A 26,120-nucleotide genomic window follows, 5' to 3' on the forward strand; every position below is an offset into this window, starting at 1 on the left:
CCTCACATTTCTGACAAATAACTGAGCTGGATTGAATTTCTCATAAACTAATGAAACCCATCAATAAGCAATGGGTTCAATAAGTAGTTCTATTATTACATGTAAAGAATATCGCTTTGGTACTCCAAGCAAAGCTTAGGGGATGTTTGGTTGCTCGTTAGGAGCTAGGTTACTCATGTATTAAATCTTGCATAAGTAATACCATATTGGTAGTATTCTTTTGCTATGTATAAAATTCAACACATCTAAGACGGTATTTGACTTGCAATTTAGAAACCCGCATAGTTAATACATGAATAAGTTATAAGGAAATTTATGTATTATTGTATGTTGGATAAATTATGGAATGTCTAATACATTAATAATTGAATCCTGCATAAAATAATACATATATTTCCTCATAACTAATTCATGCATTACTAATACTTGACCCGATTCAACGCCAAAAAATGGCTTGTCCCTACCATAAAGTATTCATATTTCCTGAAGAAAGCATTTGTTCCTTGATCTCTAAGACATTTCATAAAACTCTATATGGATCCTCAATCACCAATCCTTGCATGAATATGGGTTGTGCTCGAGAGGCTATGAATCAATTGGACCTGCTAATTGAATGAATCGTAACACTCATAATGATTGAATTTACGAAGATTCCATTGGATTCCCGAAGCTCGTAGCATTGGTCCGGCACAATTCCCAAACTTAAGACGCTGGGGGCATGCCCGCCGGCCCTTGACTTGCCTCCGATTACTGAAAGTGAATTCGTTTTCAATTATCCTAAGGCGACCTATCTTTCATTGGTTAGGATTAGGGAAAAAAGCTAGCTGGAAGTAATCTCTTCTTCTCAGTGAAAGCTAAAGGCCCTGGTATAGTAAGAGTGTGGTGTGTGCTCTCTTTATTCTGTAGATGCGCTCCTGGGAAGGGAAGCCATAATTTTTGATGTAGATCGATCAATCCCGCCATGTTCAAGTGATCGCCCTGAGCCGAGCGAGATTGGAGATCGCCTTAATGATTGTTCGTAATGGGCCTACCATTTAACGTACGTATGTCATGTAGTTTTTGTTTTTGTACCTTTGCCGTCCCTCAGCCCCTCTCCCACCTTTTCTATCTATCATTAGAAGTAGGGAGGGTGGCATACCTCACTGAGCTATCGATGGCGAAGCTATCGCCCGGTTCAACCAATCGTCCGTCCTGGTGCCTTTGCTACTGATTTGACCGCTTTTCATTGTTAATCCGGGTTCACCTTGGCCCTCGCCCCAGAGTTCTTATGAAGACTCTGGTGGTGCATGTGTATGATAGGGCCCCCCATAAGCGCCAAAGAACGGTGATGTTGTCATGATAAGTGTGGAAAGTCGATAGTGTACTCGATGATTGAGGACCTATCGACTTGCATTAACTTCCCGTGGCTAGTAGGGGAACTTTAATGTAATTGCGGATACATTAGAAAAAACTTGGGGGTCGGCCTCCTGACTTCAATGCCTTTATTGAAGTGATGAGCTTTGAAGATATGATCTTCTCGTTTGGATTATTTGATTAGGCTTTCAATGACAACAAATTAACTTAGAGCAATAACCAAATCGGTCAATTTAAACGCCCCTTAGGGTTTGAACTGGAGCAGAGAACTAGTCGATACGAGTTATAAAGCTCACAGTGCCAGAAAATAACAAGGAACATGTTTTACTTAAGTGTGTATCTATCAGGCATGTGTGTTGTATGTTAACTTCCAAGGGTGGCTTTAGGGGGAGACTAACGAATTAAAGCCTTTGCTTTAGCACCCCTAAAAGTTTGAGGCCCCAAATTTCTTAATTAATAGTGGATTTTATGATTTTATTTTCGCTTAGATAATATTGAAATTTGTATAGAAAATAAAAAATAAAAAATATTTATAAAAAATCTGTCTATTCTTTATTGTAGAAATATGTTAGAATTTTACATTAAGCTACTCACATTTTCATATTAGTAAATAAAATTTATACAACACCATCCAATAGATTGTATTACAAACAAATGGCTAACATCTTATTAACTTAAATTTATTCTTACTACTATATATACCCAATAATATTACTATGTAAAGTTAAAGAAAAAAAAACATAAAGGGGTCAGATTTGCCCTTGTACCAAATAAGTTATTTGCGCATCGTTATACTTTTTCAACATATTTGCCCTTGTCATCTTACTTTAGAGTCATATTTGCTCTTGTACTAAAAAAAAGTCATATTTATTCTTCATATTTATTCCTACTCCGTTAAATTCTCATTTCCCACTTTAATTTTGTATGTGGTGCCTAGGTGATTTTTGTTCCAATTAAATCTACTCATCCAACCCACTAAAAATTAAAACCCAACCAGTTTTTGTTCTTTTCCATCTTCTTCGTCTTTTTTTTTAATAAGTTTCAAAGCTTGTTCGATTATGGTGGATTTCAATACACAACTTTCTTAAACGAACCGGTCGGTTCAAGCTGCCGGGACCGTCGACCTAGACCAAAGGTAATTAGCCCGGTAGGCTGAATTAGAGTCATAATCGGAGTTGGTGTGTTTGAGGCCCATCAGGCTGGAACTCAGACCGGACCTAAGGGACCAGTGTTAGATGATCCTTTTGATGAGGGATTGAGAAGTGGTGGTGGGGCCCACCACCAACACCTTATTTTCCCAAGCTCGCTGAAATTCTTTACGTCCCCGCCAGTGTACTGTAACACCTCATACCTCTAACGAAAGCTTTGACCATGATCCTAGACTTAGAAAATCAGATAAAGAATGTGGGAATTGGAATTTCCCTGTTCAGTTGTAAGATGGGGGTTTACGCCCATGAACAGTGATCGTATTTCAGTATACGGGCCGTAAATCAAGTCGTAAACTGGTACCAAGGATTTATGAGCATTCTGGAATTTGGCATTTGGATGTCAAATGGTTAAATACGGACCGTATTTTAAAATACGAACCGTATTTCAAAACGTATTTGGAATTTCAGAAAACTTCCTTGATGAAAGTTGTAGAGCTTTGAAATACCTTTCCAACGGTATATTATGGGGGTCAACGGACATCTGTACAAAGAGTTATGACCATTTTACTGAAGAGACGCAGTGCAGTCCGTATTTCAAAATACAGCCTGTATTTAACTGGGCGGAAATTTAATTTTCCAGAACAGTATATATTCGTCCGTATCAGTTCACATCATTATTTTTCATTTTTTCAAGCCCTAGAACGACCTCCTACCCTCCTCCATCATCAAGAACACCAAGGTAAGCCTATTCTAATTATTCGAACTCAATTCTAACATATATTCTAATAATCTAAGCAAGAAATTGTTGTTCCTAATCTAGGGTTTTCCAGAAAACCCATCTCAAGGTTCAAGAATCAAGATTTAGGAAATCTTCTTCAAAACTCAAGTCTCTAATTCAAGTTTTGGAACAATTAAGGTATGTAGAACTTCCATCCACATGTGGGAATCTCTACGTTCTTCCCCATGCTCCGTTTCTTGATATCCATGAAGTTCAAACCCTAGGGCATTAAACCCAACATATTGGTAGCCCGTATTTATGTATTTATGTACATGAATTTTGTATCTATATTCGTTATTGTATTCCTAATCTTCCATTACGGTTATTAGGAACCCTAGCTTAATCCATGAATCATGAATTCTTCCTCATGTGTTCTCATTATGTTTATATGAAACTTTATGATTTTATGTAGCCAGTTACAAGCATGTTTTCAAGTCAATTATATATATATATATATATATATATATGAACTATTGTTATTACTTATGAATCAAAAACATGTTTGCAAGACTATGACAAGTTATCTCATGAAACCATATTACAAGATATTTCATGAAACCATGTTGCAAGTTATTTCGTGAAATCATGATTACAAGTTATTTACAAGTTATTTCACGAATCATGGGCTTCTTAGCCAACTATATCATGTTCATGTTTTTGGGAATTTCTTAGTTAACCGAGAAGGCTCAGATAGCGTGAAACTACGTTGCCACCGTAGGATAAGGGTTTTCAGCAAGGAGGCAACACCTTCATTATGCAGTTTGGATCCTTACATGCTTATTATTACTTAAATCTCATATTCCTGGCAAGGTGTGAGTGTTCTGCTGATAGGACACAAGTACCAGATCATGTTGTCGGTTATACTATAGCGTTCCCCACGTTACAAGCAGTTTTACATACATGAATTTACATTGATTTACTGTTTTCAGACTTTACTCACGTTTCATGTCATGTTCAAGTTACATTCAGTTTCAGTTCATGTCCTATACCTATGTTGTGCCATATTCTTCATTTCAGTAGGTTTTACATACTAGTACTATTCACCATGTACTAACGTCCCTTTCGCCCGGGGCCTGCACTTCACGGTGCAGATACCGGTTTTCAGGAGCATACATCTGCGCAGTAGGATCACTTCAGTTATCAGCTTATTGGTGAGCCCCACTCCTCTCGGGGTTCAACATGGAGTCTGCATTAGTATTCAGTTTATGGTAGTCCAGGGCCATGTCCTGGTAGTTAGTATTCAGACATGTTTTAGAGGTTTCATAGACAGATGTCAGTTCACAGAGTCAGTTGTGTCTTTCATGTTTGCAGACTATTATGTTTTCATGATATTTCATGCTATGAGATAATTTCAAAACTTTATTCTGCAAATTACATTTTCATGATTCATTTAAATTGGAGCATATAGATTATATTGTTTTGATGACCATGTTGACAAGCAAGCTATGAGGTTCGCTCGGACACATGCAAGCAAGGCCCGAGTGCCGTGTTACGCCCAGGCCATGATTCGGGGCGTGACATGTACGGTACGGCGTGGGAACCCATTGTAGGTTGACGTTCCTTGAGCTACTGCTCGTGTCGATCTGAGACTATTAACCCGTTGCTTAGTTTTATTGAATCACCCTTGTTAACTTCTCCCGCCCTGTACGCATAATGAAACATAAAATAACAATAACGCAAAATGCAAAAAGAAATATTTCAAAGTGATATCTCAAAATTGTAAAACAACTAAACAAAATAGACACGCAGTACTTGAAGTTTGTTTCTAGTAATAAAAGGAAAAGAAAACATACCCCGCTTAGTATAACATATTAGCATATGCTGTGCCTACCAACACATCTAATGAAATCATCGGATCATTGTGAACCCTTTGGATTAAATGTGTTGCCATACAGAAGTTTGCATAGAACATTTTAGCGTTTGTAGGATAAAGAAAAAAAAGAAAAAATATCTCTGTAGGTTGTAGAGTAGTAGTTGTTTCATTAACTTAAGATTTTCAAACATATGATATTGAAAAACTTGGCATTAAAGAGCGAACCAGTGACATTTCATTGCGTAAAATATCATCCCACATTGAATCTTGAAAACCCTGCATGGTCCAATTATCAATATTTAACTAAGAAAAACACTTGGTAGAGTAGAGACATATATTTGCTTTATCAGAAAAGGAAATTGATAATTGCAATTGGAGAGGCATTGCAAATTGTGGTTCACAAATGATGGAGGAAAGTGCATATTCTATAGGATGCAATGGAATTGGTAATGATAATTCAGGGACTGAAGTCAGCACCTTAGCCGGTGCAAAACGTATATGAATATATCATGCAGCTCAGGGAGACCCTAGATGTAGCTCGATTTTCTTTTATCAGAAGGAATAAAAATAGGTGTACTCACCGTCTTGCTAGTTTTTCAAAGACTTTAGTCGATGCAGTTTCTTGGGATGAACAATTTTTTATATGACTTGTACATGAAACTCGTGACTCTTTTGTTGTGCTATCAAATGAATGAAAAGGTCAGTCTTTTGATGAAAAAAGAAAGAAAGAAAGAAAAAGAAACTGATAAGGGTTTTTTCTCCCCTTCAAATTTCAACTAATTCAAGCTATAATCTTGTTAGAAAAATAAATTATTCCCCGGGTTGGGAGTTTGATAGGTCAACCATTTAATTTTTCTTTTAGTTTAAATAACAATTCCTTAGTTCTTTTCAAATGAAATTTGTACTCCTAAACTAGACAAAATATTACTAGTAAAAGGTATTGATATACAAATAGTAATAATACGGGTAAGAAAGACGTTGAATACATTTTTTTCATTTGGATTCTGAGCTAAAACTTTTATCCATATTCGATATTTACACCAGTCTATATAGTTTATCAGGATTGAATAATAATATGGTGAAAGTGCACATTGATTAATTATCAATTGATTTGGAGGTTGTAAAGGATAAGTTTTTATTCGGAAAAGGGCCAAATATACCCCTGAACTATTGAAAAAGGGTCAAATATACCCTTCGTTATACTTTGGGTCCAAATATACTCACACCGTTATATTGACTCCAATATGCCTCTTCACCGTTAAAATTGTTCAAGTTGGAATCCAATCCCACGTGGCACTAAAATTTTAATGAGGTAGGCAATATGTGGCATGCCTACTCACTAATCAAACTCAATTTTAACCCCCACCTCCTTCTCCTTCCCTATGATCTTTCACCATTAACATCTCCCTCGTTACACCCTTTCACTAATATTTTTTTTCTACATTAACATTGTTCCAGAAACAGAAGTATGACCTTAGAAATTACAGCAATTAAAGAAAACTAATAATTGGGTATCACAATTTTACAAGAAGTGGGCGGAAAAACCACAAACAACGGACACAAAGACACCATATTTCACCCTCTGGTTGCGAGCAAAGCAAATTTTGGAGGTACTTGAAGGCGAATCTTATTAGAATATGAGTAACGATCTAAGGCGAGAGAAAAGGCTACCAAGTTCTTTTGACAGAGAAGTTTATGATGTCTTGGATGGGAAGGAAGTCACAGAAGAAGCATACCAACTAGCTCTGGTAACTATAACCACAAATGAAAAATATGACTATGGGATAGAAACAGAAGAAGTGGAACATGAAGAGGACGAGGATGGCGATGTTTCTCATACAGGGGAATATATCATGGCAGAAGATGTTCTACATCCAGCCATGGAGGAAATTGGAAGCAACCCACTAATGGTGAAAGATGATACGGAAGGAGAGGGAGGTGGGGGTAAAATTGAGTTTGGTTAGTGACGTGGCATGCCACGTAATGCCACCTCATTAAAATGTTAGTGACATATGATATTGAGTTTCAACTTAGACAATTTTAACGGTGAAGGAGCATATTTAAGCCAATAGTATAGTGATAGGGGCATATTTAGACCCAAAGTATAACGAAGAGAATATTTAGCCTTTTTCGATAGTTAAGGGTATACTTGGCCCTTTTCCCGTTTTTATTTGTAGGCAATTTTTGAATGAATGAAACAAAAGGGGAAAAAAGAAAGAAGAAGAAAACCGAGATTTGGCATTGGAGTAAGCAAGGCACGTGTGTGTGGTCCTACATTAGGGGACCCTTTCCCGCTTGCCCTCATTTCAAAACCAACAAACAAATCCCCCTATTCTTTCCCTTCAACCAAACAAACAAATTAGTCAGTCCTACTCCTACATACTTGTTTGATGATTTCTTCAACTACTATTTCAATCATCCAATCAAAATGGAATCGGATCTAAGCCCACTCCCTCATATGGATTCCAGTCCTGACGATTTCGCTTCTATTTCAAATTTCTTGTCTCCAATGAGTCAGTTATTCTACTTTTTTCTCTTTCAATTTCTAAATACATTTTCCAAGTGGCATTGCAATTCCTATAGCTTGCTTTGGGGGATGAGAAGCGTTGAGACGATTCGGAAGTTTCGTCTTGTTTAGATATGCCTACATTTTTTGTTTTATGTTGAAATAGGTCATAATGAGTTCTTAGGCTTAATTAGTTGGTTCCCGATAAAATCCGTAATTAGCCCACGGAAATTTTCAAAAATATACAATATTACGCCACGTAGCCATATTTTTCAGTTTATACAATATGATATCTGGCGGAGCATTATACATAATGTATCAACCTTGCGTAAAAGGTGTGTTTATACACAAATATGGGCTAAATTGGGTAACAAACCTCAAAATATGGGCTACATGGCGTAGAGTCATGGGTTGACAGCTAGTGACTTACTTTGATGAATATGAACTATGAAATGGGACTAAGTAGAGCTTAATTGATAACAAAAACCCTACCTAGGAGTTAAGGTGAATTTGATTGATCGATTGATTTATGTTATTACTTCTGTCAGTAGAAGTTTGATGCTTTCTTCTTTACATTTGGTATTCTGCTGCTCTTCTGTACTGTTAGTTGTAGCATACATATTTTCTTCAAAACTTTCCGTTTTATCTAAGTTCACTTATATTGGATCTTACGGAGCTTGTTCATGTACAACATGATTCGTACCTGATCAGAGAAAAGATTCTCTTTAAGCAAACCACCCTATCCTTTGCATAGGGCTAACATGGCGATTGGTACAAAGACACATTTGGTTGTGAGCCGGCATATATCTACATTTCAGCTCCCCTGAATAGTCCCATTTTTCCTCTAGGACGATAAGGGGGTAAAAGATCTACTACTTTAATTCCTATTTCAAAATTAGATAATTTTGTATCCAACTGTATAAAGGAGACGCTGTACTAGTATCTATAGGCCCTAAATTATCAATGGGCTCTCCGAGCTCGTCTCGGAGTCGCTCCGCCCACCGGAACACTTATAGGAGCTACTGTGTCAATCACTTCCATTCCTCTCGTTAGACTGTCTGTAGCACTCATAGCTACAACAATAACTCGATTATGCAGCTATCTTAACCTGAGGTTCAAGCTTACCAGAATACTCCAATTAAAGTAGTTATTCCAACACAGTAATGACTTTCTGCAGTGCTTCTTCCCCGCTCTGTACAGTAATAATAGAGGGCAAGCTAGCATTAGTAGCTTATGTTCAGCTTGAATTTGTTAGGTTTTCTGTTTAAAATTGGAAACACTTGGTCTCTTGAAGTAGAGGGAACAATTTCCCGGGAAGCTTATAGTTTTATTTATTTATTTCGTAATAGTTTATAGATTTCATCATGTTACAGGAGGGCTAGATGGTCGTGTAGATCCATTAAAATGCGGCAGTTCCTCTCGTAGAGGTTGCAGCTATAAAGAAAATATAGCAGAAATGCCTAAACTGAGTGTGGAGCCGCTGCATATGAAGAGGAAGAAAAGAGGTGGTGGTTTCAATATGCGGAAAAGTTTAGCATGGGATAGAGCATTTTCAACTGAAGAAGGTAATTATTACAGTACAATATCTCTATTTATCACATGCAGAAAAAGTTGTTAGATGCTGCAGGAGATTGATTACAGGAAAAAGCTACTTCATTATTTCTGCTTTTTTGATTTGTACTTTATTCTTTCTGTTTAGGTGTTTTGGATCCAGTAGAACTTTCTCTGCTTAGTGGAACATTAGTTAACACATGCGGAGAGGCCTTGTTCACCATCAATGAAGAAGAGCGAAATCCAACTTCAAATGACTCTCTATGTGATGCTAGTTCAGCTTATTTGAACTCGAACAAAAAGAGTACGTTTAAAGAAATTCGAGCTGCAACTTTAAAAGAAGATAAGCGGAAGGTCAGATCTCAGCTTAAGACTAGCAGTGACTTTTCAGCTCATAAATATGGCCATGACTTCTGATGTTACTCCATCTTATTTCGTTTGATTTGTCTTTTGCGTGGTTTCAGGTCTCAAGTAAAGTGCTTGCGTCTCCGAATGGTAGAACTATCTCCAAATCTATTGGCTGTTCTCGACCTCTGTCTTCAGCTTCATATCCTTGCACATGTTAGATATATTTGAGATTCAACTATTTCCAAGTAGTCAGTTTTTTATTTTACTATTTAAGAGGTTTTACAGATGATGAGCCTTAATATTATTTTAGACTGAAAAGGCCTGCAGACATGAATCATGGAAAATCTGCAACCAAGGATTCCAAGTTACCAAAGTGTCAAGTTTCAAAGCTACGTTCTTGTTTGTTGCCTACAAGCTCTAAGAGTACTATACCAAGAGCAAGTCACTTGAAGAATCAAGTAACTGATTCTGGTAATACCTTTACTTTTTATTATCTATCCTTCTGGCTTCTGCTGAGTGTGATTGTTTCCATTTCTATCATTGGGAATGGATGTATTCAAAATGTGCTGTAATAACTCACGCAGGTTATATCCATGCTCAAACTTTTAGAAGGCATAAAACTACATTTTGCGAAAGTACTTTTCGTATTTGCGTCACAGTTAAGAGAGTACGTCATTTTTATTCTCCTTTCCTTTCTCATGCAGCTGTTAGTATTCAGAAGAATATGGGATTAAGGAGCTACTCTAGAAAAGTGAGAAATAGCCAAGAAAAAGCAAAAGCTGTTGCTGAACCTTTGAAGGATAAATCTTCGTCATGCAATTTGAGAGGAAATAATGTAAGCTGCAGTTCAAGTCTAAGCTCAATATTCTAGAAAAATTCTGCGTGGTTAAGAACTTAAAAGAATTTTTAAGGTTCAAGGATAATTCTTTTTCATGTTTTTTAAGGAGAAATGACGTAAGAATTACTTCAAGTTTTGAGCTCAACATTTTAGAAGAATTCGGTGCGATTAAGAACTCACAAGAACTGTTTAAGTTCAAGAACGAAACACGAAAGAATTTAGCCTGGAGTACATTCAATATATTTGGTAGTTAACCAACAAAATCATACCCCTCCTTTTTGCTTAATTCTTATTTGCGCAGAAAAAATCAACATCGAAATTACAGGCATCAACTGAATCTTCTCTAGTTAATAAAGCTAGCAATACTGGTTTGGAGATGAATCCAGATGCCACACTTACATCTAGCCGAGCACATTCATCTGAACGTCATGATGTATGTACACCATATGCTCTTCGCCTTCCTCACAGCACTCGTACTGCTGTTAGCAGTACGCAATACCTGCCTGCACAAGCCATGAGACCATCGGGTTTGCGGATGCCTTCACCTTCATTAGGATTTTTTCGTCAGGTATTACCAGCACTATTCTGGCAAGCATTAGGTTCTTTCATTTAAGGTGCATAGGCTGCATGATGCTCATGCCGTAGGATATTATTTTAAAGTCATGATAACCAATATGGTGATTGCAGACAAAAGCTTCAGATACAAGCCGCTTGTTGAAAGGCGAGTCTAGTATGTGCCCGTTGCAAAGGTCTGGTGATCTGAGGCCACCAGTGGCACTAGCAAAGCAAGAAGGCAAGGTCAATTTAGCAAATCTGAACTGTAGGATACTAGGATTGGAAAAAGAAAGCTCAACAGAATCCTGCAAAGTAATCAAACCAGGCTTGGAAGGAAACAGTGTAGAAAAAGTGAATATTCCAAGTGTTGGTAAGAAGCTTGATCCAGTCAGTGATAAGCTCAGAGATCCTGCAGGTAATTTTGATGAAAAAGTACCGGATCACATCAAGCACAAAGAAAAGAAGCTTCAGGATGCAGGATTGCTGATGAATGGCAAGCAACATCCACCACAAACTGGAAAACATGAACATATAAACAAAGATGGTGATCTCATGAACTCCATCCCTGGTTTTATAGAAAATAAAGGCTCTGCTGGATCAGATTTTAAAGATGCTCAGTTTCCACAAGCTAGCTACAATACACAATCTCTAGTTCTACGTGGATTGCAAGGTGCCTACTGCAATCAAAATGAAGCAGAAGAATCTGGCATTTGTTCAGTAATTGATGGTTCGAAGTCGCAGTACCGGAACATGATTAATTTTAGTGAGGAGGTGAGGGAGGAGGGTTATGTAGGTTGCTGCAATAATTTACCCGGTGGAGAATTTGAAACAGTCAAGTCCTTTGCAGTTGAAGATGATGGGATATTTGATAATGATAAGCACATTATGAAGATTAAGAGCAATGTGAGCAAAGCCCAAAGAGAACCAAGGAATAATGGAGGTGGGAATTGTGTGCCCTTGAATTTCTCAGGTTCAGACTTCAGTGAAGAAAAGATGGAAAAGTCAGAAGTAGCATCTCAGTATGAAGATTCTCATAATCTGAAAGAAGCTTTTACCAGCAAGCAGATCACTGATAGAGTACAAACAGGAGGATTAGTAGCAGATGTCCTGAGTGAAACTTTATCTGATGAAAATTGCGAAACTAATCCTGGTGTACTTTCAATTTACTCGGAACATAAGTCCTCAGGTGGTAACTTATTGCATTCAAGTGATCGGTCCCTAAGTAAACATATTTGTATAGATCAAAGTCAAGATGAACAGATTGTTGAAACTAGTTTATCTGCTCTGGCATATCGACCAGATGATAGTGGTTTTGATAGGTTTGATTTTACAAGTGCACAGACAGAATTAGATAGTAATAGAATTACAGTGGTTCAAGAAGATCATACAGATATCATGTGTTCTAGCCATGTCAAAATTACTCTTGCTAAAAATTGTAATCATTCAACAGATGAAGAGATTCTTTCAAAGTTAACTACCTCTCTGGATTTTGGTTCATTGACAAGTGCAACAACAGACAAAATGGTATCAGGTGTACCTGGTTCAATTGACGAATGTAGAAAACCAATTAAAGAGTCTGTCTTGGAAGTGGTGGATGAAGCTGAAATTCGCGATTCATCAAACTATCAGAATGAGGTCAATTTAACCGGCTCTATGGAATTTGGTTTATCTTCCAGGGGAACGCAAGATGCAATTGGATATGGTACACTTGGTCCAATGGGTGAAGGTAACAAACTGATCAAAGACATGTTTCTCCTCAAAGAAATGGATGAATTTGAAAATCGAGATTCATCAAACAATCCTAGTGATGGTAGTCAGATGATCAAGGTGAAGCTTGGCATGCCATCTACGGAAAGCTTGAAAGTTGAGGAGTCACAAATGTGCAGCCATGCGGATTTGATTCGTTCCAGTTCAATGGAAATGAGGTGTCATAAGGCTGTATTAGAGAGTCCTCATACTCCACCACTCGGAGATACAAGACAAGAAAATGAAATTGGAAAGACAACAAATGCCCTCACAAATATCTTACAGATGGAGGATGTACACGTGGATACACATGGTAATGATGCTCAGTTGCCTGGAAAAAGCCCTAGCACTGTGGTGGAAGAATGTGAAAGCAGCAATGTCTTCGAGAATTTTGGAGATGCTCTTCCAGTACGAAAGAGTGTTAATGAAAGTGGATTAGAAAGCCCATGTTTTCTGAACCAGGAGTCACCTTTGATTCATGGGAGTGGTAGTGTTGCTGATGAACTGGATGTTATCCACTGTGTTGAGGATCAACTATCATATCCATCATCAATTGAATCTTTATCTGTGGAACTTGATTCATCTCAGGGGACAAGTACAAACCAAACAGCAAGTGTGACAACTGATTGCATAGAACTTGTTGAAGGAGATCAGACCTCATCAAGAATACAAAGGAAGGTAGCTGACATATTGAATCAAAATATTGTGGTGAAGGAATCTGAAACTGGAAAACCTAGTGGATATGAGAGTTCTCACAATGAATTTTGCCATGGGCTGGAAAATCTCGAGCCATGCACAAATGAAAACACCATTTCGCCAGTGTAAGTATTGCATAGACTTTTCTCATCCCAAAGTAGTCCTTTGGTTTTTGTAGACCTAGCCTTTATTACAATCTTTTGAGAATTTCTAAACACATTTTGTTGATGGCAGCAAGAACACGGAGAGCTGTCTGAAGAAAGGCAATCTTTTGATATTACCCCCACATGATGCAGTTCCATTTTCTGATGAATGGTTGGCAGCAATGGAAGCTGCTGGAGAGGTAATTTCTTTTTGGAAAATGATCTGTATACTGGGATCTGTCTGAATGAAGGAAAATGTAGTTAACCTTTCAAGCATACTTTTGTTAGTTCCCCGACTCATCTTCAGTTTCCTCAAGAGCAGTTTGCTTCCACACCTTTATCCAGAATCTTCACCTATAGCACCTGGTGTTAAAGAGCAAATTATGAGACATTAGCTGTTCATCATATTTCTTTTAGTGAGCATACCTCTCTATTCATAAAATGAAAGACGCCTGGATCATCCAGTAACAGGTCCAGAACAGTCGGCAAGCTTGACCTCCCTAAAAGTTTTGTTCTGAACCATAGGCAGTGAGACAAACTTGGCTTGAGCGTTAAGCTCTATCCCTCTAAATCTATTGTTGGAGCATGATTTATCAGAAAAATAATTGAATAATTTTTTATGGTGGTAAAATGTCTGCAGGTTTGTGTAACTGACTCTTTGTTCTGATTTTACAGGACATATTAACCATGAAAAGTGGTGCTGTACAAAATTCACCCCAAGAGAAATCCTTGCCTGAGCCAAGCCCGTGGTCTCCGGTAAGTCTCTATTTATAGATTCTTCTTTTCTTATTTGAGGTAGCCTATGCCATATCTAACATAGTGACATGTGTATGCTACAAGCTAGAATGAGAATGCATTCAACTTTATTCGGTCTTTTTTACATGAACTGGTTTTCCCTGGCATATGCTACAAATTTGGGTGAGAATTGATTTAGTTCATTTTAACTTTTGACATTGATAATGTTGCTGGTAATCATTTTGCAAATTTAGATGCCTTTTGGTCAGGCTTCTTACAATAAACCCTATGTGGTTCGGCCCTTCCCTGAACCTTACGCATAAGGGGAGCTTAGTGCGTACAATATTGTCCCACAGAAATGCATTTTGATACTTGGAGGAGCTTTTATCTCACTTGTGATAGACTGATAGCTGAATTATATACTTGGACCAAAGCTCGACATGATGTAGTAGTCCTCTGATGGGAAAATTTAAAAGTAACAACAAAATAATAAAAGCATATTAAGTTACCAGCAAAAGTTTGATATGATGTTTTAATATATACAAGTTTCTGAGTTCCACACATCTTTTGCCAGTCAATGTTCAAACCAAAAAAAGAAAAGAAGAACTACACCATTTCGGCCATTAAAATGATTGGCAAACTAACTACACCATTTCGGCCATTAAAATGATTGGCAAACTAACATGAGCAAGATTATTAGAAAAGTAGATAGGGTGAATATGCGATCAGTTATGTGCTATAATTTGTTTAAATTGTTTCGAACTAATAAAAACACTGGGTTTGTAATACGCACATTACAGGAAAAAAAATAAAAGCTGGATACTGGGAGGATATGAGGATCCGTGGGACTTCTTGTTTTACCTGTGATCCTGTTACTGATCTTTTAGGTGTTCATTCTTTTTAATCTTCTTAAAACCGAATCAATATTTTCTTCATATTCCAAGAGTAGAGCTTTTGGCAGGTGTATGGCTATACTAGAAACTGTCATAATTTATGTCCTTAATTTATCACTTGAAGTACCCTTAATAAAAGAGGGTAGCTTTTACCAAGACTTCTTTCACCTAAGTTTATATTTTAATTATAACAGTTGTTGCTTGGGACGATATACATTGGGCGCATTGATCGGTAGAAATGGAAAAATAGCGTACTGTTGCACATGTTATCTTGACTGGTTCTGCCAATGTCATATTAGTCTCTTAAGCTGTTATCTTTCTTTGATTTACAGGTGAAAAAGAAAAACAATCAGCTTGGGCCTTTTGACTGTACAAAGTTCCACCACAATGGGCCTCCTGAGTCCTGATTCTTATTGACTCAACTTGGTCTCGTTCAAATTCTTTTATTCACCTAACATGTTCCTGATGTAGATTGACACTGCTTTGCAAGCAAAGCTGCTAATTGATGCATTGCTCTAAAAACACACGGTTTATATCCTTTATATGTAATCCTTTTACATCCAATTTAAAGGATTAATTTAGTTTCCTTTCCTGTGCAATATCTCATTCATGGAAGCTTGTCTCTTTATTCCAAACCATAAGTGAAGCCTGGAGATCTGGTGCGGTACTTATCGTATCCATACTTACTAGTAATATTTATCATTCACTGGGTGCATCAGTTGTTTTTTGGTCCATATTCTTATATTTGTAGGAGGCAAATGCAAGGTAATTCATGAAATATGCTGATCCCAAACAACAGACCAGAAGACATTATCCATTCTTCCATCATTGATATTGTCTGGCAACCATGTAAGTCGTTCTCTGAACCAGATCAATCAGAGTGTTCCCCATGTAGTATCCAACACCAATGAACACTGCAAGCCGGCCCATATGAATAACGGCTGAGACTGTTCGTTCTCCATGCAAAATTCACCTGCCAATATACCGTTGACCAACGGAAATGGACATTCTGAGCTAAAGCTTATCTTGATTGTTCTTGTATTTTTTGGGGAACAAAATGGACTGTTTTCCTAAATGCATCTGCTGTTCATTTAACTAATGGGGTAGAAAACATCTGTTTCTTGCGAAAAGTCCACAAGCTCGTCAACAAAAGAAATTGTTTCAATAGTGGTACACTGTCAGCATATTTATTTTTTATCTTAAAGAGCTATGAATTGAGAATCATTGCTTGTTGAATTTTACATAGCATCCAGGCCTATTCATTTATGCTAGTTTCTATCTATTTTGTCGATAGAATCATTCAGTTCCTGGTCAACATTTTTATACTCGTACAACGAAGTACATACAAGGTAATACACAAAGTCTAAAGCTCCTAAGACACAAATCACCCAGAAAACATAATCCAACCTACCATTATCTATGTTCTCCGGCAACCATCCTGTCACTCTTTGAACCAAATCCATCACCCCATTCCCAAAATAAAATGCTGCACCCACAAAAACCGCCACCATTGCCGTAGATGTGCTTTTCAACGACCCTGGAAATTCTTGGTAATAAAATCCCACGTATCCCGGAGAATGAAAAGCTAGCCCGATGCCTGTAATAGCTAGCTGTGGTGCCAGCCAGAAGACTGACATTGGCACCAGAGATTTTGACAATTTTATCCTCTTTGACTCGACCAGGGCGGAGAAGGCCATGCTGACAACCGTCAGCACGTGGCCTATCCCGACCCGTTGGAGCGGTGTCATAGAAGTACGGATACATCTATTCAACAACGGGAATATGAATCGGTCTGCGAAGGTAATTGTTATGCATGTGGCGATCAATGTAAAGACTGTGACAGAACCCGCGGGGATTTTGAAATTCGATCCTAAATGCCGGTCCATTTTCAGGGCCTGGAGGACTGCTAAACTGGATTGTATGACTAGTGGGGTGTATAGAAACAAACCAGTAGTCCATATTGGAAAAAGCTTTATCAAGAGTTTGAGATCTTCCACTTGTTGCACTGTACATAGTTTCCAAGGCCCAGCAGTGACTCTGTCCGGTTTCTTATCTCCTTCCCTGATCAAAGCCGCACGGTTCAAGAACCTATTAAAACATAGAATCCAACACATTTCTCGAGTGAGGAAGTGAGTAATCCTAAGAATCAGGACTATAAATCACTTAAAAGAACAGGAATTAAACAAACAACTTTTGTCACAAAACATAATTCTCTCTACCGACGGATTATCAAAAAATCTGGTTAACTATGAGCTATTTAGCGACGAACTTCATAGTTAATTCCAGTTTTTGTAGTGAATTTTGATTAGCAAGGGGTTTAAATTCTAACAAAGGGATTAAAAAATATGCAAAAATGCTACACTTAGTCACTTAGGATTCAAACTAGTGGACCTAAAGCAATACCGTTGCCGCTACACAACTTTCCCTAAAGTCGTAGGAAATTCAACAATTTATAAATATAAAACTTTCTTTTACCTATCTGCATAGTACTATAATTTTTCCACAAAGGAATTCAATTGGATTCCCTGCTACTAATAGATGTACTTTGACAATATTTGGATTCGGGAAGAGTGTTGTTACCTGAAGAATTTGCTAGGATTTTTCAGGTCAGTTCTTGTTGCACTATCCAGTGGTTTCATGCCATGGTGATAATCTTCACCTCCTAATGACAATGGTTCTCTATGCTTCCTGATAGCAGCAACGAAGACCCGAGCCAAACTCATGAAAGGGCTTTCCTGTTGTGCTTCAATATGGCGATAGAAATGTTGGCCCGACAAGAAAATACCCAGTCCAAGGATGTTGAAAGCACCACATATGGCGAACCCTAGTACCCAACTAACATTGTCCTCAATATACAAAAGGACTGTGCTACCAACAATATTGGACGTGTAGAGCGCGAAAGTATACCAATTGAAGAAAATTGCTTGATGATTTGGCTTATTGAATTGGTTTGCTCCCATTGATCCGATGGTGAAACGAGTTCCTCCGTTTCCCAAATTTGCTAGGGCTAGAGCTGCATATAATATTGTAAGATGGAATGTTGATGCATTTCTGCAGTCATTCGAACCATCAAAGCATTTTGTTGGTCTCAATGTATCAATGGCTGCTGTGAAAGTGAGAAGCAACACTCCCTGCAAGCCAATTTGCAAAACAAAATAGTAGTATATGGTATATTAGATTAGTTTAAAACAACCAGGTCACTTAAAGATAATTACTAGCAATTGTCGATAATAAGCACGTCGAATCAGTTACCTGAAAAATAAAACAAACAACATGTTCTGACAAGCTAAATCATATGATAAGTAGGAAGTAACCTGAGTAGTAAAGCATGCAACCTGCAAAATCCTAGTACTTATTAAAAACTGTCGCGGAACGTGTTATACATAATTCTATGAAATTAAGAGGGTGAGCGGGAAGCATTTACACCTTGGTATCTGTCCCTAACCCACGCTCTAGCCCTCTTTAATCGTCCAAGTCGCATACCTGCTAAACAGTCTATTTGATTTTTTAACACGATTGACCTAAATGACAGTGTAGACTTTGCTCCACGCAAGTTACATCTGGCCTCTATCTTGATATTTTTTTTTTTTAGCCGGGGTACCACACCATCAATATAGATTTATTTTAGTTGCCAATGAAATGATATGCTGAAGGATGCGTGAAAAAAAAAATGAAAATACTTGTCCTTTCCCCTTCGAATATATTATCATACAATCTCCTATACGCATCATTGAATGTGTGAAATATTCTTTTTGTTTTTCATATTTGAAATGTATATTCTTTTAATGGTTTATAAATCTCCCCTCCCTTTTACTAAACCATGGGAGCCTCGAGTAGTTTACCGGACAAATTGAGTTGTCGTGACGATACGTTCGATGTGTCTTAAAAAATTAGTAGGTTCACATCTTAACCCACTTATTTAGCCGAAGTAATATTTAAGCGGTTTAATAATCTATTTATTTATTAACTTAACTAATTTTATTCCTTATCAATTTTGGTTAAGTTTTTTTTTTTTTTTCTTATCAAAAAAAATACAAACTTAACTCATTTTATTCTGTTTAAATTCAGCTCTAACACGCCAGTTTAACACTGCCACACAGCCACACTGGAGCTAAGGTTTATTAGCCCCTACACGAAGTTCAACTCCTAGTGCATCTTCCTACTGTAAAGTGTGTCATACACAAGAAATATAGTTCTGGTACTCATTTGTCTTTGTCCTACTAAGGGCAAGCTGAATATTGGTCGTTGTCGAATCATTTTGTCTGATGATTTTTGTGTCAGTTTCGTTGTAACAAATTGCTCTACTCCATAGACATACACATCAACATGGATATTGGGCTTGCTAAATAGGGTCATGTAGGACCCTCCTAAGCAAGATGGATAACTCCGTTGGAAAGCATTAAGTAACCAGTACTCTTTGTAGCTACACAGCAATGGCCTAAAAAACAGCAAAATGATGAAGTATTGAATCAGAGAAATATGATGAGGTGGCGCATGCTGAGGAAATTATGGTACTCGTATGTCTTTCTACAACTGCCATTTGGAACCTTGAATTCTTATCTCAAACAAGTTATTCAACCTAAGATAATTGCTCATATTCTACTCTTTTTCTTCAAAATAAGTGCATCTGAAATAATTCTTTAGCTAGAAAAATTAGTCAGGCTCATCTTATACAGTTTTTAATATGTGTCTTAGCCGCAACAGATCGTTGAAAAGCGATACTGTAATTAAAGCTTCGTGACTCTATTTTGGTTTCCTCCCAAAGTCCTACTCCTTTTTAAAAATATTTTGTTCGTCATAATAGAAGTTTAAAAATATATTTATGCTCGTCGTATTTGTTCTTTAGACACCCAAAGCCAGGGATCCATTCCCTTTATTCGTACCGATAAGAATTAGACTCCACGAGAATTCGAACAAAAGGCTGGAGGCATTATTAAAGAGAAATGTTTCTTAGAATCTTTTTATAAGACCTTCACTTATAAATATGTAATAAATTGTTGGGAGATAACAAATAACAAATACCTCATAAAATTAGTTGAGGTGCATACGGACTCAGAAACACCACGGTTATATTTTACTAATATACAGAAGTGAGAACAAAGGGCTTTTCATCGTCCTCGTAGACCTATTTTTGGAATTTCTTAAACTTTAGTTTGATGGGAAGAGCGTCACTCTCTGTTGAGCTAATAAGACCTTTTGAATAGTTACTAAAAGTAAACATCCTTTTTAAGCTCTGCATATCAAAGTTAGGGAGTGACACGTGTTGTACCAATTTAAGATTTTGTGCTGTTCTCTTTTATGTTGCCCCTATTACTTCTTCCGTCCCAAAATAAGTGTTGTTTTAGCTCATTTCACGCTCATTAAAAAAAAAGTACTCCATAAGGCATAGCTTTATTGAATTACCCTATTTATTAATTATATGTTTCTCGAGAGAATTGTTTCCAACTATAGTTTTATATTATAGTCGGAAACAATTACTTGTTTTTTTTTTCTTGAATTCTTAAAGCAACAAATATTTTGGTACAATTTCTTTTTTTGCTACAACTATACTTATTTTGGGACGGAGGGAGTACGTACTTCAATTGTCATCACACAATTTGGTAAATGAGGAAAACTTTTAAGATATTTCGCAAAGGTAGCCACGAGGCCAAAAGTGTTTTTTTCTTCCAAAAGTGTTTATTTTTAAAAAGTGAAGTGTACAGCGCCCAAGCTTTCAAAAGCTGTTTTTTCATAAGCTAAAAAAATAGCTTTTCTCTAAGAGTACTTTTTCATAAGAAAATACACTTACAAATACTTTTTAAAAGCTTGGTCAAATCCTAATTGCTGCTCAAAAATGCTTTTCAAATTGATTAGTCAAACACAAATTGTTTCTCATAAAAAAAAAAAATTAAACATATAACGGTTCATACAGAAGTTTCTATTTGAATGGAAGAAATCAAATCTGGGTCAGTTGCACAAGTTGAACGAATAAAACTTATTAAGACATCCGTCCAATATTTGGATATATAGTTTATATAATTGATTATCATAAATTAATTCAAAAGCTTACTTGATACCTTTTGAGAAACTATTAGAATTGCCATATTTTATGATAACTTTTACTTTATTCGCAATCATCGTGATAATATAAGAGACAAATATTTTTTAAATATAAAAGATAATAATTTAAAACATTATGTGACACTTTTTCCTTTTTAGTTAGTCTAGAAAGGAATAATATCTTTTCATATTTAGTAATAATTTAACTTCAAACTTCCCATTCATGAAATAATTTATAGTCACACAAATTTCTATGGCTTAATTTAGACTATAAATTTCTAAAGTATTTTTTTTTTAAAATAATTCTGTGCTGGGCCAAACACCTTCACATGAATTAGAACTGAAGGAATACATATTAATACAAAGTTTGACTTTCGTTGAATGCATAATTTTGCATGATATAATGTATTACAAAAACATGCTATTATATTTTTATCCACAAAATGTACAATATTGTGGCATGAAAATGAGTTTCAATTCTAGTAAAATGTATTAAGAAAAACTATTTGTAGAGATGAAGTTCCAGTAAATATTACACTGCTATAAAATTTCATTAGATAGGTTAACTTTTTCAAGTTAACGAGCGTAAAATTGTTAGCTCTTTAGTTTTTTTGGAGTTCTCCCGTTATATCTTTTTATGGTTTCATCTCTAAAAAAAAACCTCTATCACTAAAACGATCGAACCATCTTTTTCATGACTTTCCTAAGTGCCCTGCAGTTTGGTCCTATTGCTCACGAATTTTGTGCGCAGAACCTAGTTTTGTTACTTTTTTTTATTGCCACTATTTTGGTTCCAAATGTTACTTTTTAGCCTACTTAAGTCGCGGAGTCCCTCTTTTCATGACTTTCCTAAGTGTCCTGCTTCTTCACCTTTTTCTCCTCCATATACAGATTGTGTAAACTTGTGCCCACTCATGACAAAGATGTTATGTTACTGCTATGATATAATATTGGTCATTACGTTTTTTGACATTCAGGTATAAATAAATCTTAAAGTTTAAACGACATCCAGTGAAAAAAAAGATAAAACATAATTATAAATTTAGCTTTTAATGTTAGTTTTGGGCCCTACAAAATTTTAAAAGTTCCGGTCAACAGTTTTACACACCGCTACGTACAAAGACCTCACGCTTATGCCCTCATGGGAACTTTCAGGACATAATGATGAGATAATGGCTTTCTTTTTCTCATGAAATGACATCTTTTCAATCAGGCAAAAGGAAAATGAGAACGGGATCAAAGCTACCACCCATAACCCACGAAAAAAGATTTCAGTTAGCGTAATTTTTTTAATTATTAGTGCATTTTAATTTGCAATAATAAGTTAGTTATTCCCTTCGTTTTATTCAGGTAGCATACTTTGTTTTTATAGTATGTTTCAGATCACACTATTTCTTTTAAAAATAATTTAGTTTAAACTTTTTATTTTAAATCATATAAAAATATTAATAAAATATTCAATACCACAAGTTTCAAAAACTTTTTCTATCTATATATCCTATATTCAGTATCCAATCAAACACTACTACAAAAATTAAGATGAGAGAATAGCATTCCCCCATTTTATGAATTAATTTAGTTATAATTACCTAATAAATATACTTAACAAGTGTCTACACCATCAATACAAAAATTAAAATCCCAAAACTAGTAAAAGCCAAACAAGTTGCCGAAATGACTAAAGCCGACTTACCGCAAAAAAGGGCTACAACAAAACATTGATAAGATAGAAGCTTTAATGAAATGACTTATCTTTTCATGAATTTGACCAAAGGAAAAAAAAGGTAATGGTAACACACCCGTGAACTACGTTTTTTCGTTAGTTTATTATTTGAACCAGTAGTTGTGCGCGTTTCTATTAGAAGTATCTCTAATTATTTATTAAAATATATTTTAATTATTAATTATTCTCTTTCCTATCTGAATAGTTGAAGAAACTCACGAAAAGTGATAATTGAAATGTGTTTCTAATCATTAACTCAAAGAAATAAAGGAAAAAGTAAGAAAGTAATTACCAGCAAAGACATGAGAGAAGAAATCCAGATGACAGAGAAACAGCCCAGAAATGAATCGGCAACTACGGCACCCAAAATTGGGAAAATAGTGCTGCAACCATTGGCCATGTTGTATACTTTAGCAGCACTTACACTATTCATGTTGAATTCTTGTATTAAATATACTATCAAGTTGTTATTCCATCCTGCTGCAGCCAGTGATAATCCTGCCATGCTCCCTAATAATATTTCAAAATTTTTAGCGGAGTCAAAAATATTCATTCAAAAAAAAAAAAAAAAAAGAATTTCGGTAACAACTTTGGATATTATTATTGACAACAACGAGAAAAGCAATACACCTAATCCCACAACCACCTTCTTAGGAAAGAAACTTAGGCCTCCAATCAGTCTCTAGTTACACACTAATTATTTATTTATTTTTGGGCAAGAATCCACTACAACTATGCATTTCCTTTTGACATTTAAGCAAATCTATTATTTCTACAATTTGTTTATCTATGTCACTATCATCTCAGTATTTATATCAACTCTTTTAAACAGTATCCAATTCGTATTCTCCATGTATATATGATAAATCATAGCCCCCCTCCCCATGTTGCAGCTACCACCTCTTTCTTAAACTGCTTTCAGTGCTTACTTTTGATTTTGCCTAGGAAGAAGTAAAGAACCTAAGAGAAATCAACATTTGTTATTTATGATCTTATATATACAATATAATTTTCTAGTGATAGGGATCGAATAGCTCCGCCCTGATTGTTAGCCTTAGAAAAAAGAAGATTATAGCTTTATACACACACAAAAAAAAAGAAAAAAAAAAAAAAAAAAAAAAAAGAGGAGGAAGAAAGTAGGACCTATGATGAAAGGAAAGGAAGTCCAACCGCCATTGTTATTGGTGGAAGAAGATTGGACATGATTTGGTGCTCCTTCATCTACAAACTGCACTGATTTCTCCATTGCTGTATTAACTCCTCTTTATCCTCGTTTAGTTTCTCTAGGACGACTGGGATACCTTTTTTAATTTTTATTTGGGTTTTGCTAGTTGGGTTCGGGATATATATACTCATATGTTTGTAAATAAAACTTACACAGTATTATGTTTCGTTCCAACGTTTGGGGGTAAACTTAATAAGTTGAATACACTATCTTATCAGTATTTTCTGTGTATGCATACGACAAAAGATGCTACTACGTTACTTTTTAAGTTTAAATAGAAGAAAATAATATATGCTTTATTTATAATATACACTATCTTTTCAGTATTGTTCTCTTCTAATTTCTAAAAAGAATTGATTTATATATAGATGGTCATCAAATTGTTTACTTTATTACACTAAAATCAATGAACAAATTTTGTTAAGAAAAAATCCACTCAAGTTTACCTAAGTATGATGATAGTCACTACATTATTTTCTATACAAAAATGTTACTCAACTTTATCTATAAGTATCACGAAAAGTTATTAAGGAAAAATAAAAATAAAATGTTATATGATACTTAAATAAAGTTGAATGGCTTTTTGGTCACAAAAAATTGTTCAGCGACTTGTTATGATCGCTAACTTTGTAACAAAAGAAATTCTTTTGTGGTTTTCCATAATATTTTGAGCAAAGTTGAGTGATTTATAGTAACAAAAATTAATTTAGTAATTTTCATGCTAGAAAATAAAAATTGGATGACTAACTATCAGATCAACCCTCTATATAAAAAGGTCATTTAAAAATAATAACCACTGTAATGGACTAAAAAACCTAAATCTCCCCTAAACATAAACTAAATCAACCCCTAACTTTGTGATTTTTTTTCTAATTTATAAGAACTTATGGTTTAAGAAAGATTTTTATTAGTTATCTCGATCATTTATTATTCACAAAATACTTTTTCTGAGACAAAATTTCTTGTTCGACCTTTTCTGGTAAAGATAATCTTTCAATTTTTATTTTTATTTTTTTGTAAAAAATAATTATCTTAACGGAAATCGTGTATATACGGTTTTTATAAAGTTAATTTTACCACTTAAAAAACTTTTCAATAGTAACACTTACTATCATTCGGTTGGTCAAAATTTATGGAAAACATTGTCCCTAGGAAAATAAGCTCCTTAAAAATGTGAAAAATGGCTTGTAGGGAAATAACAAGTTTTATACGTGGCATTCCACATTAATTATGTTCTCCACACCCTTTAATACAACTCATCTCACCCCCCCCCCCCCCCCCACCTCTCATAGTATATGTCTATATTACATACAAATGCTTTTAGGACAATATTCTTTGTTTATGTACCAAACACAAGAAAATAAATGAGAAACATACTTATTTTGTAAACATTTTCCTTTGTAATACCAACACACCCTTACTTTCAATCAGAAAATCAAAAGGGTACCTTCCTTGCGCCCATAAAGTCAAACCACCCTTTTGTTGAAACGTTTTGTCATGATTCTCTGAAAATGGCATAAACTCAGCAGCGACACATTCTTTTTATCTTCCACCAGTCACAAATTAGAGGATACATATTATAGTGGGACATGTTATCCGATCGACAGCGTTTGATATAACACTTGCATGCGATCGATGACAAGGTGGTCCAATAGATTCAACCAACCAATCTTAGGCTACTTGAAACGTTTTGTCACTCTCATAAAGATGGTATAAACTCACCACTCAATGACTTCCTATTGCGGTATGTGTGTATATATAGTGCGACATGTTATCTGATCTAACACAGTAACACTTGCACTGCCCATGATACATATTCCAATATACTTTTCGGCCCATAGCAATAATCCATATATTGAATCAGCCATATCTGCTCTATATAGGGTGATTTACAAGAATACTTTTGGAGGTGACTGATCTTAATTAAACTCTTAATTATGTTTGTTGAATGGGCAAAATTTTAAGTTTAACAATTTTTATATCCCATGGGCAACACTTTTAACATTTGTGCTTATAAGTTTACTCATAGG

At 35.8% G+C, this 26,120-nt stretch overlaps 2 protein-coding genes across 3 annotated transcripts; one reads left to right on the forward strand and one right to left on the reverse strand.

The window, feature by feature from the left end:
- The first annotated feature begins 6,507 nt into the window (after positions 1 to 6,507).
- LOC132605231 (uncharacterized) lies at positions 6,508 to 15,689 on the forward strand. Of its 2 annotated transcripts, none has more exons than XM_060318449.1 (11): positions 6,508 to 7,605; positions 8,972 to 9,163; positions 9,298 to 9,503; positions 9,614 to 9,696; positions 9,808 to 9,968; positions 10,202 to 10,332; positions 10,637 to 10,903; positions 11,023 to 13,457; positions 13,567 to 13,675; positions 14,151 to 14,231; positions 15,436 to 15,689. In XM_060318449.1, the coding sequence occupies exons 1-11, from the start codon at positions 7,281 to 7,283 to the stop codon at positions 15,508 to 15,510; spliced, it is 4,065 nt and encodes a 1,354-aa protein (XP_060174432.1). In that variant the 5' UTR covers positions 6,508 to 7,280; the 3' UTR covers positions 15,511 to 15,689. The 2 variants fall into 2 exon arrangements, with proteins under 2 accessions (XP_060174432.1, XP_060174435.1); XM_060318452.1 differs by having other exon boundaries at positions 10,661 to 10,903.
- Positions 15,690 to 16,262: 573 nt separating this feature from the next.
- Positions 16,263 to 24,246, reverse strand: LOC132605251 (protein NRT1/ PTR FAMILY 2.3-like). The gene is made up of 4 exons (XM_060318458.1): positions 24,009 to 24,246; positions 23,158 to 23,375; positions 17,684 to 18,234; positions 16,263 to 17,191 (listed from the first exon to the last, which is right to left on the reverse strand). The coding sequence occupies exons 1-4, from the start codon at positions 24,109 to 24,111 to the stop codon at positions 16,372 to 16,374; spliced, it is 1,692 nt and encodes a 563-aa protein (XP_060174441.1). The 5' UTR covers positions 24,112 to 24,246; the 3' UTR covers positions 16,263 to 16,371.
- Between the last annotated feature and the right edge of the window lie 1,874 nt (positions 24,247 to 26,120).

Source organism: Lycium barbarum, chromosome 1, assembly GCF_019175385.1.
Source record: "Lycium barbarum isolate Lr01 chromosome 1, ASM1917538v2, whole genome shotgun sequence".
Lineage (NCBI taxonomy): Eukaryota > Viridiplantae > Streptophyta > Magnoliopsida > Solanales > Solanaceae > Lycium > Lycium barbarum.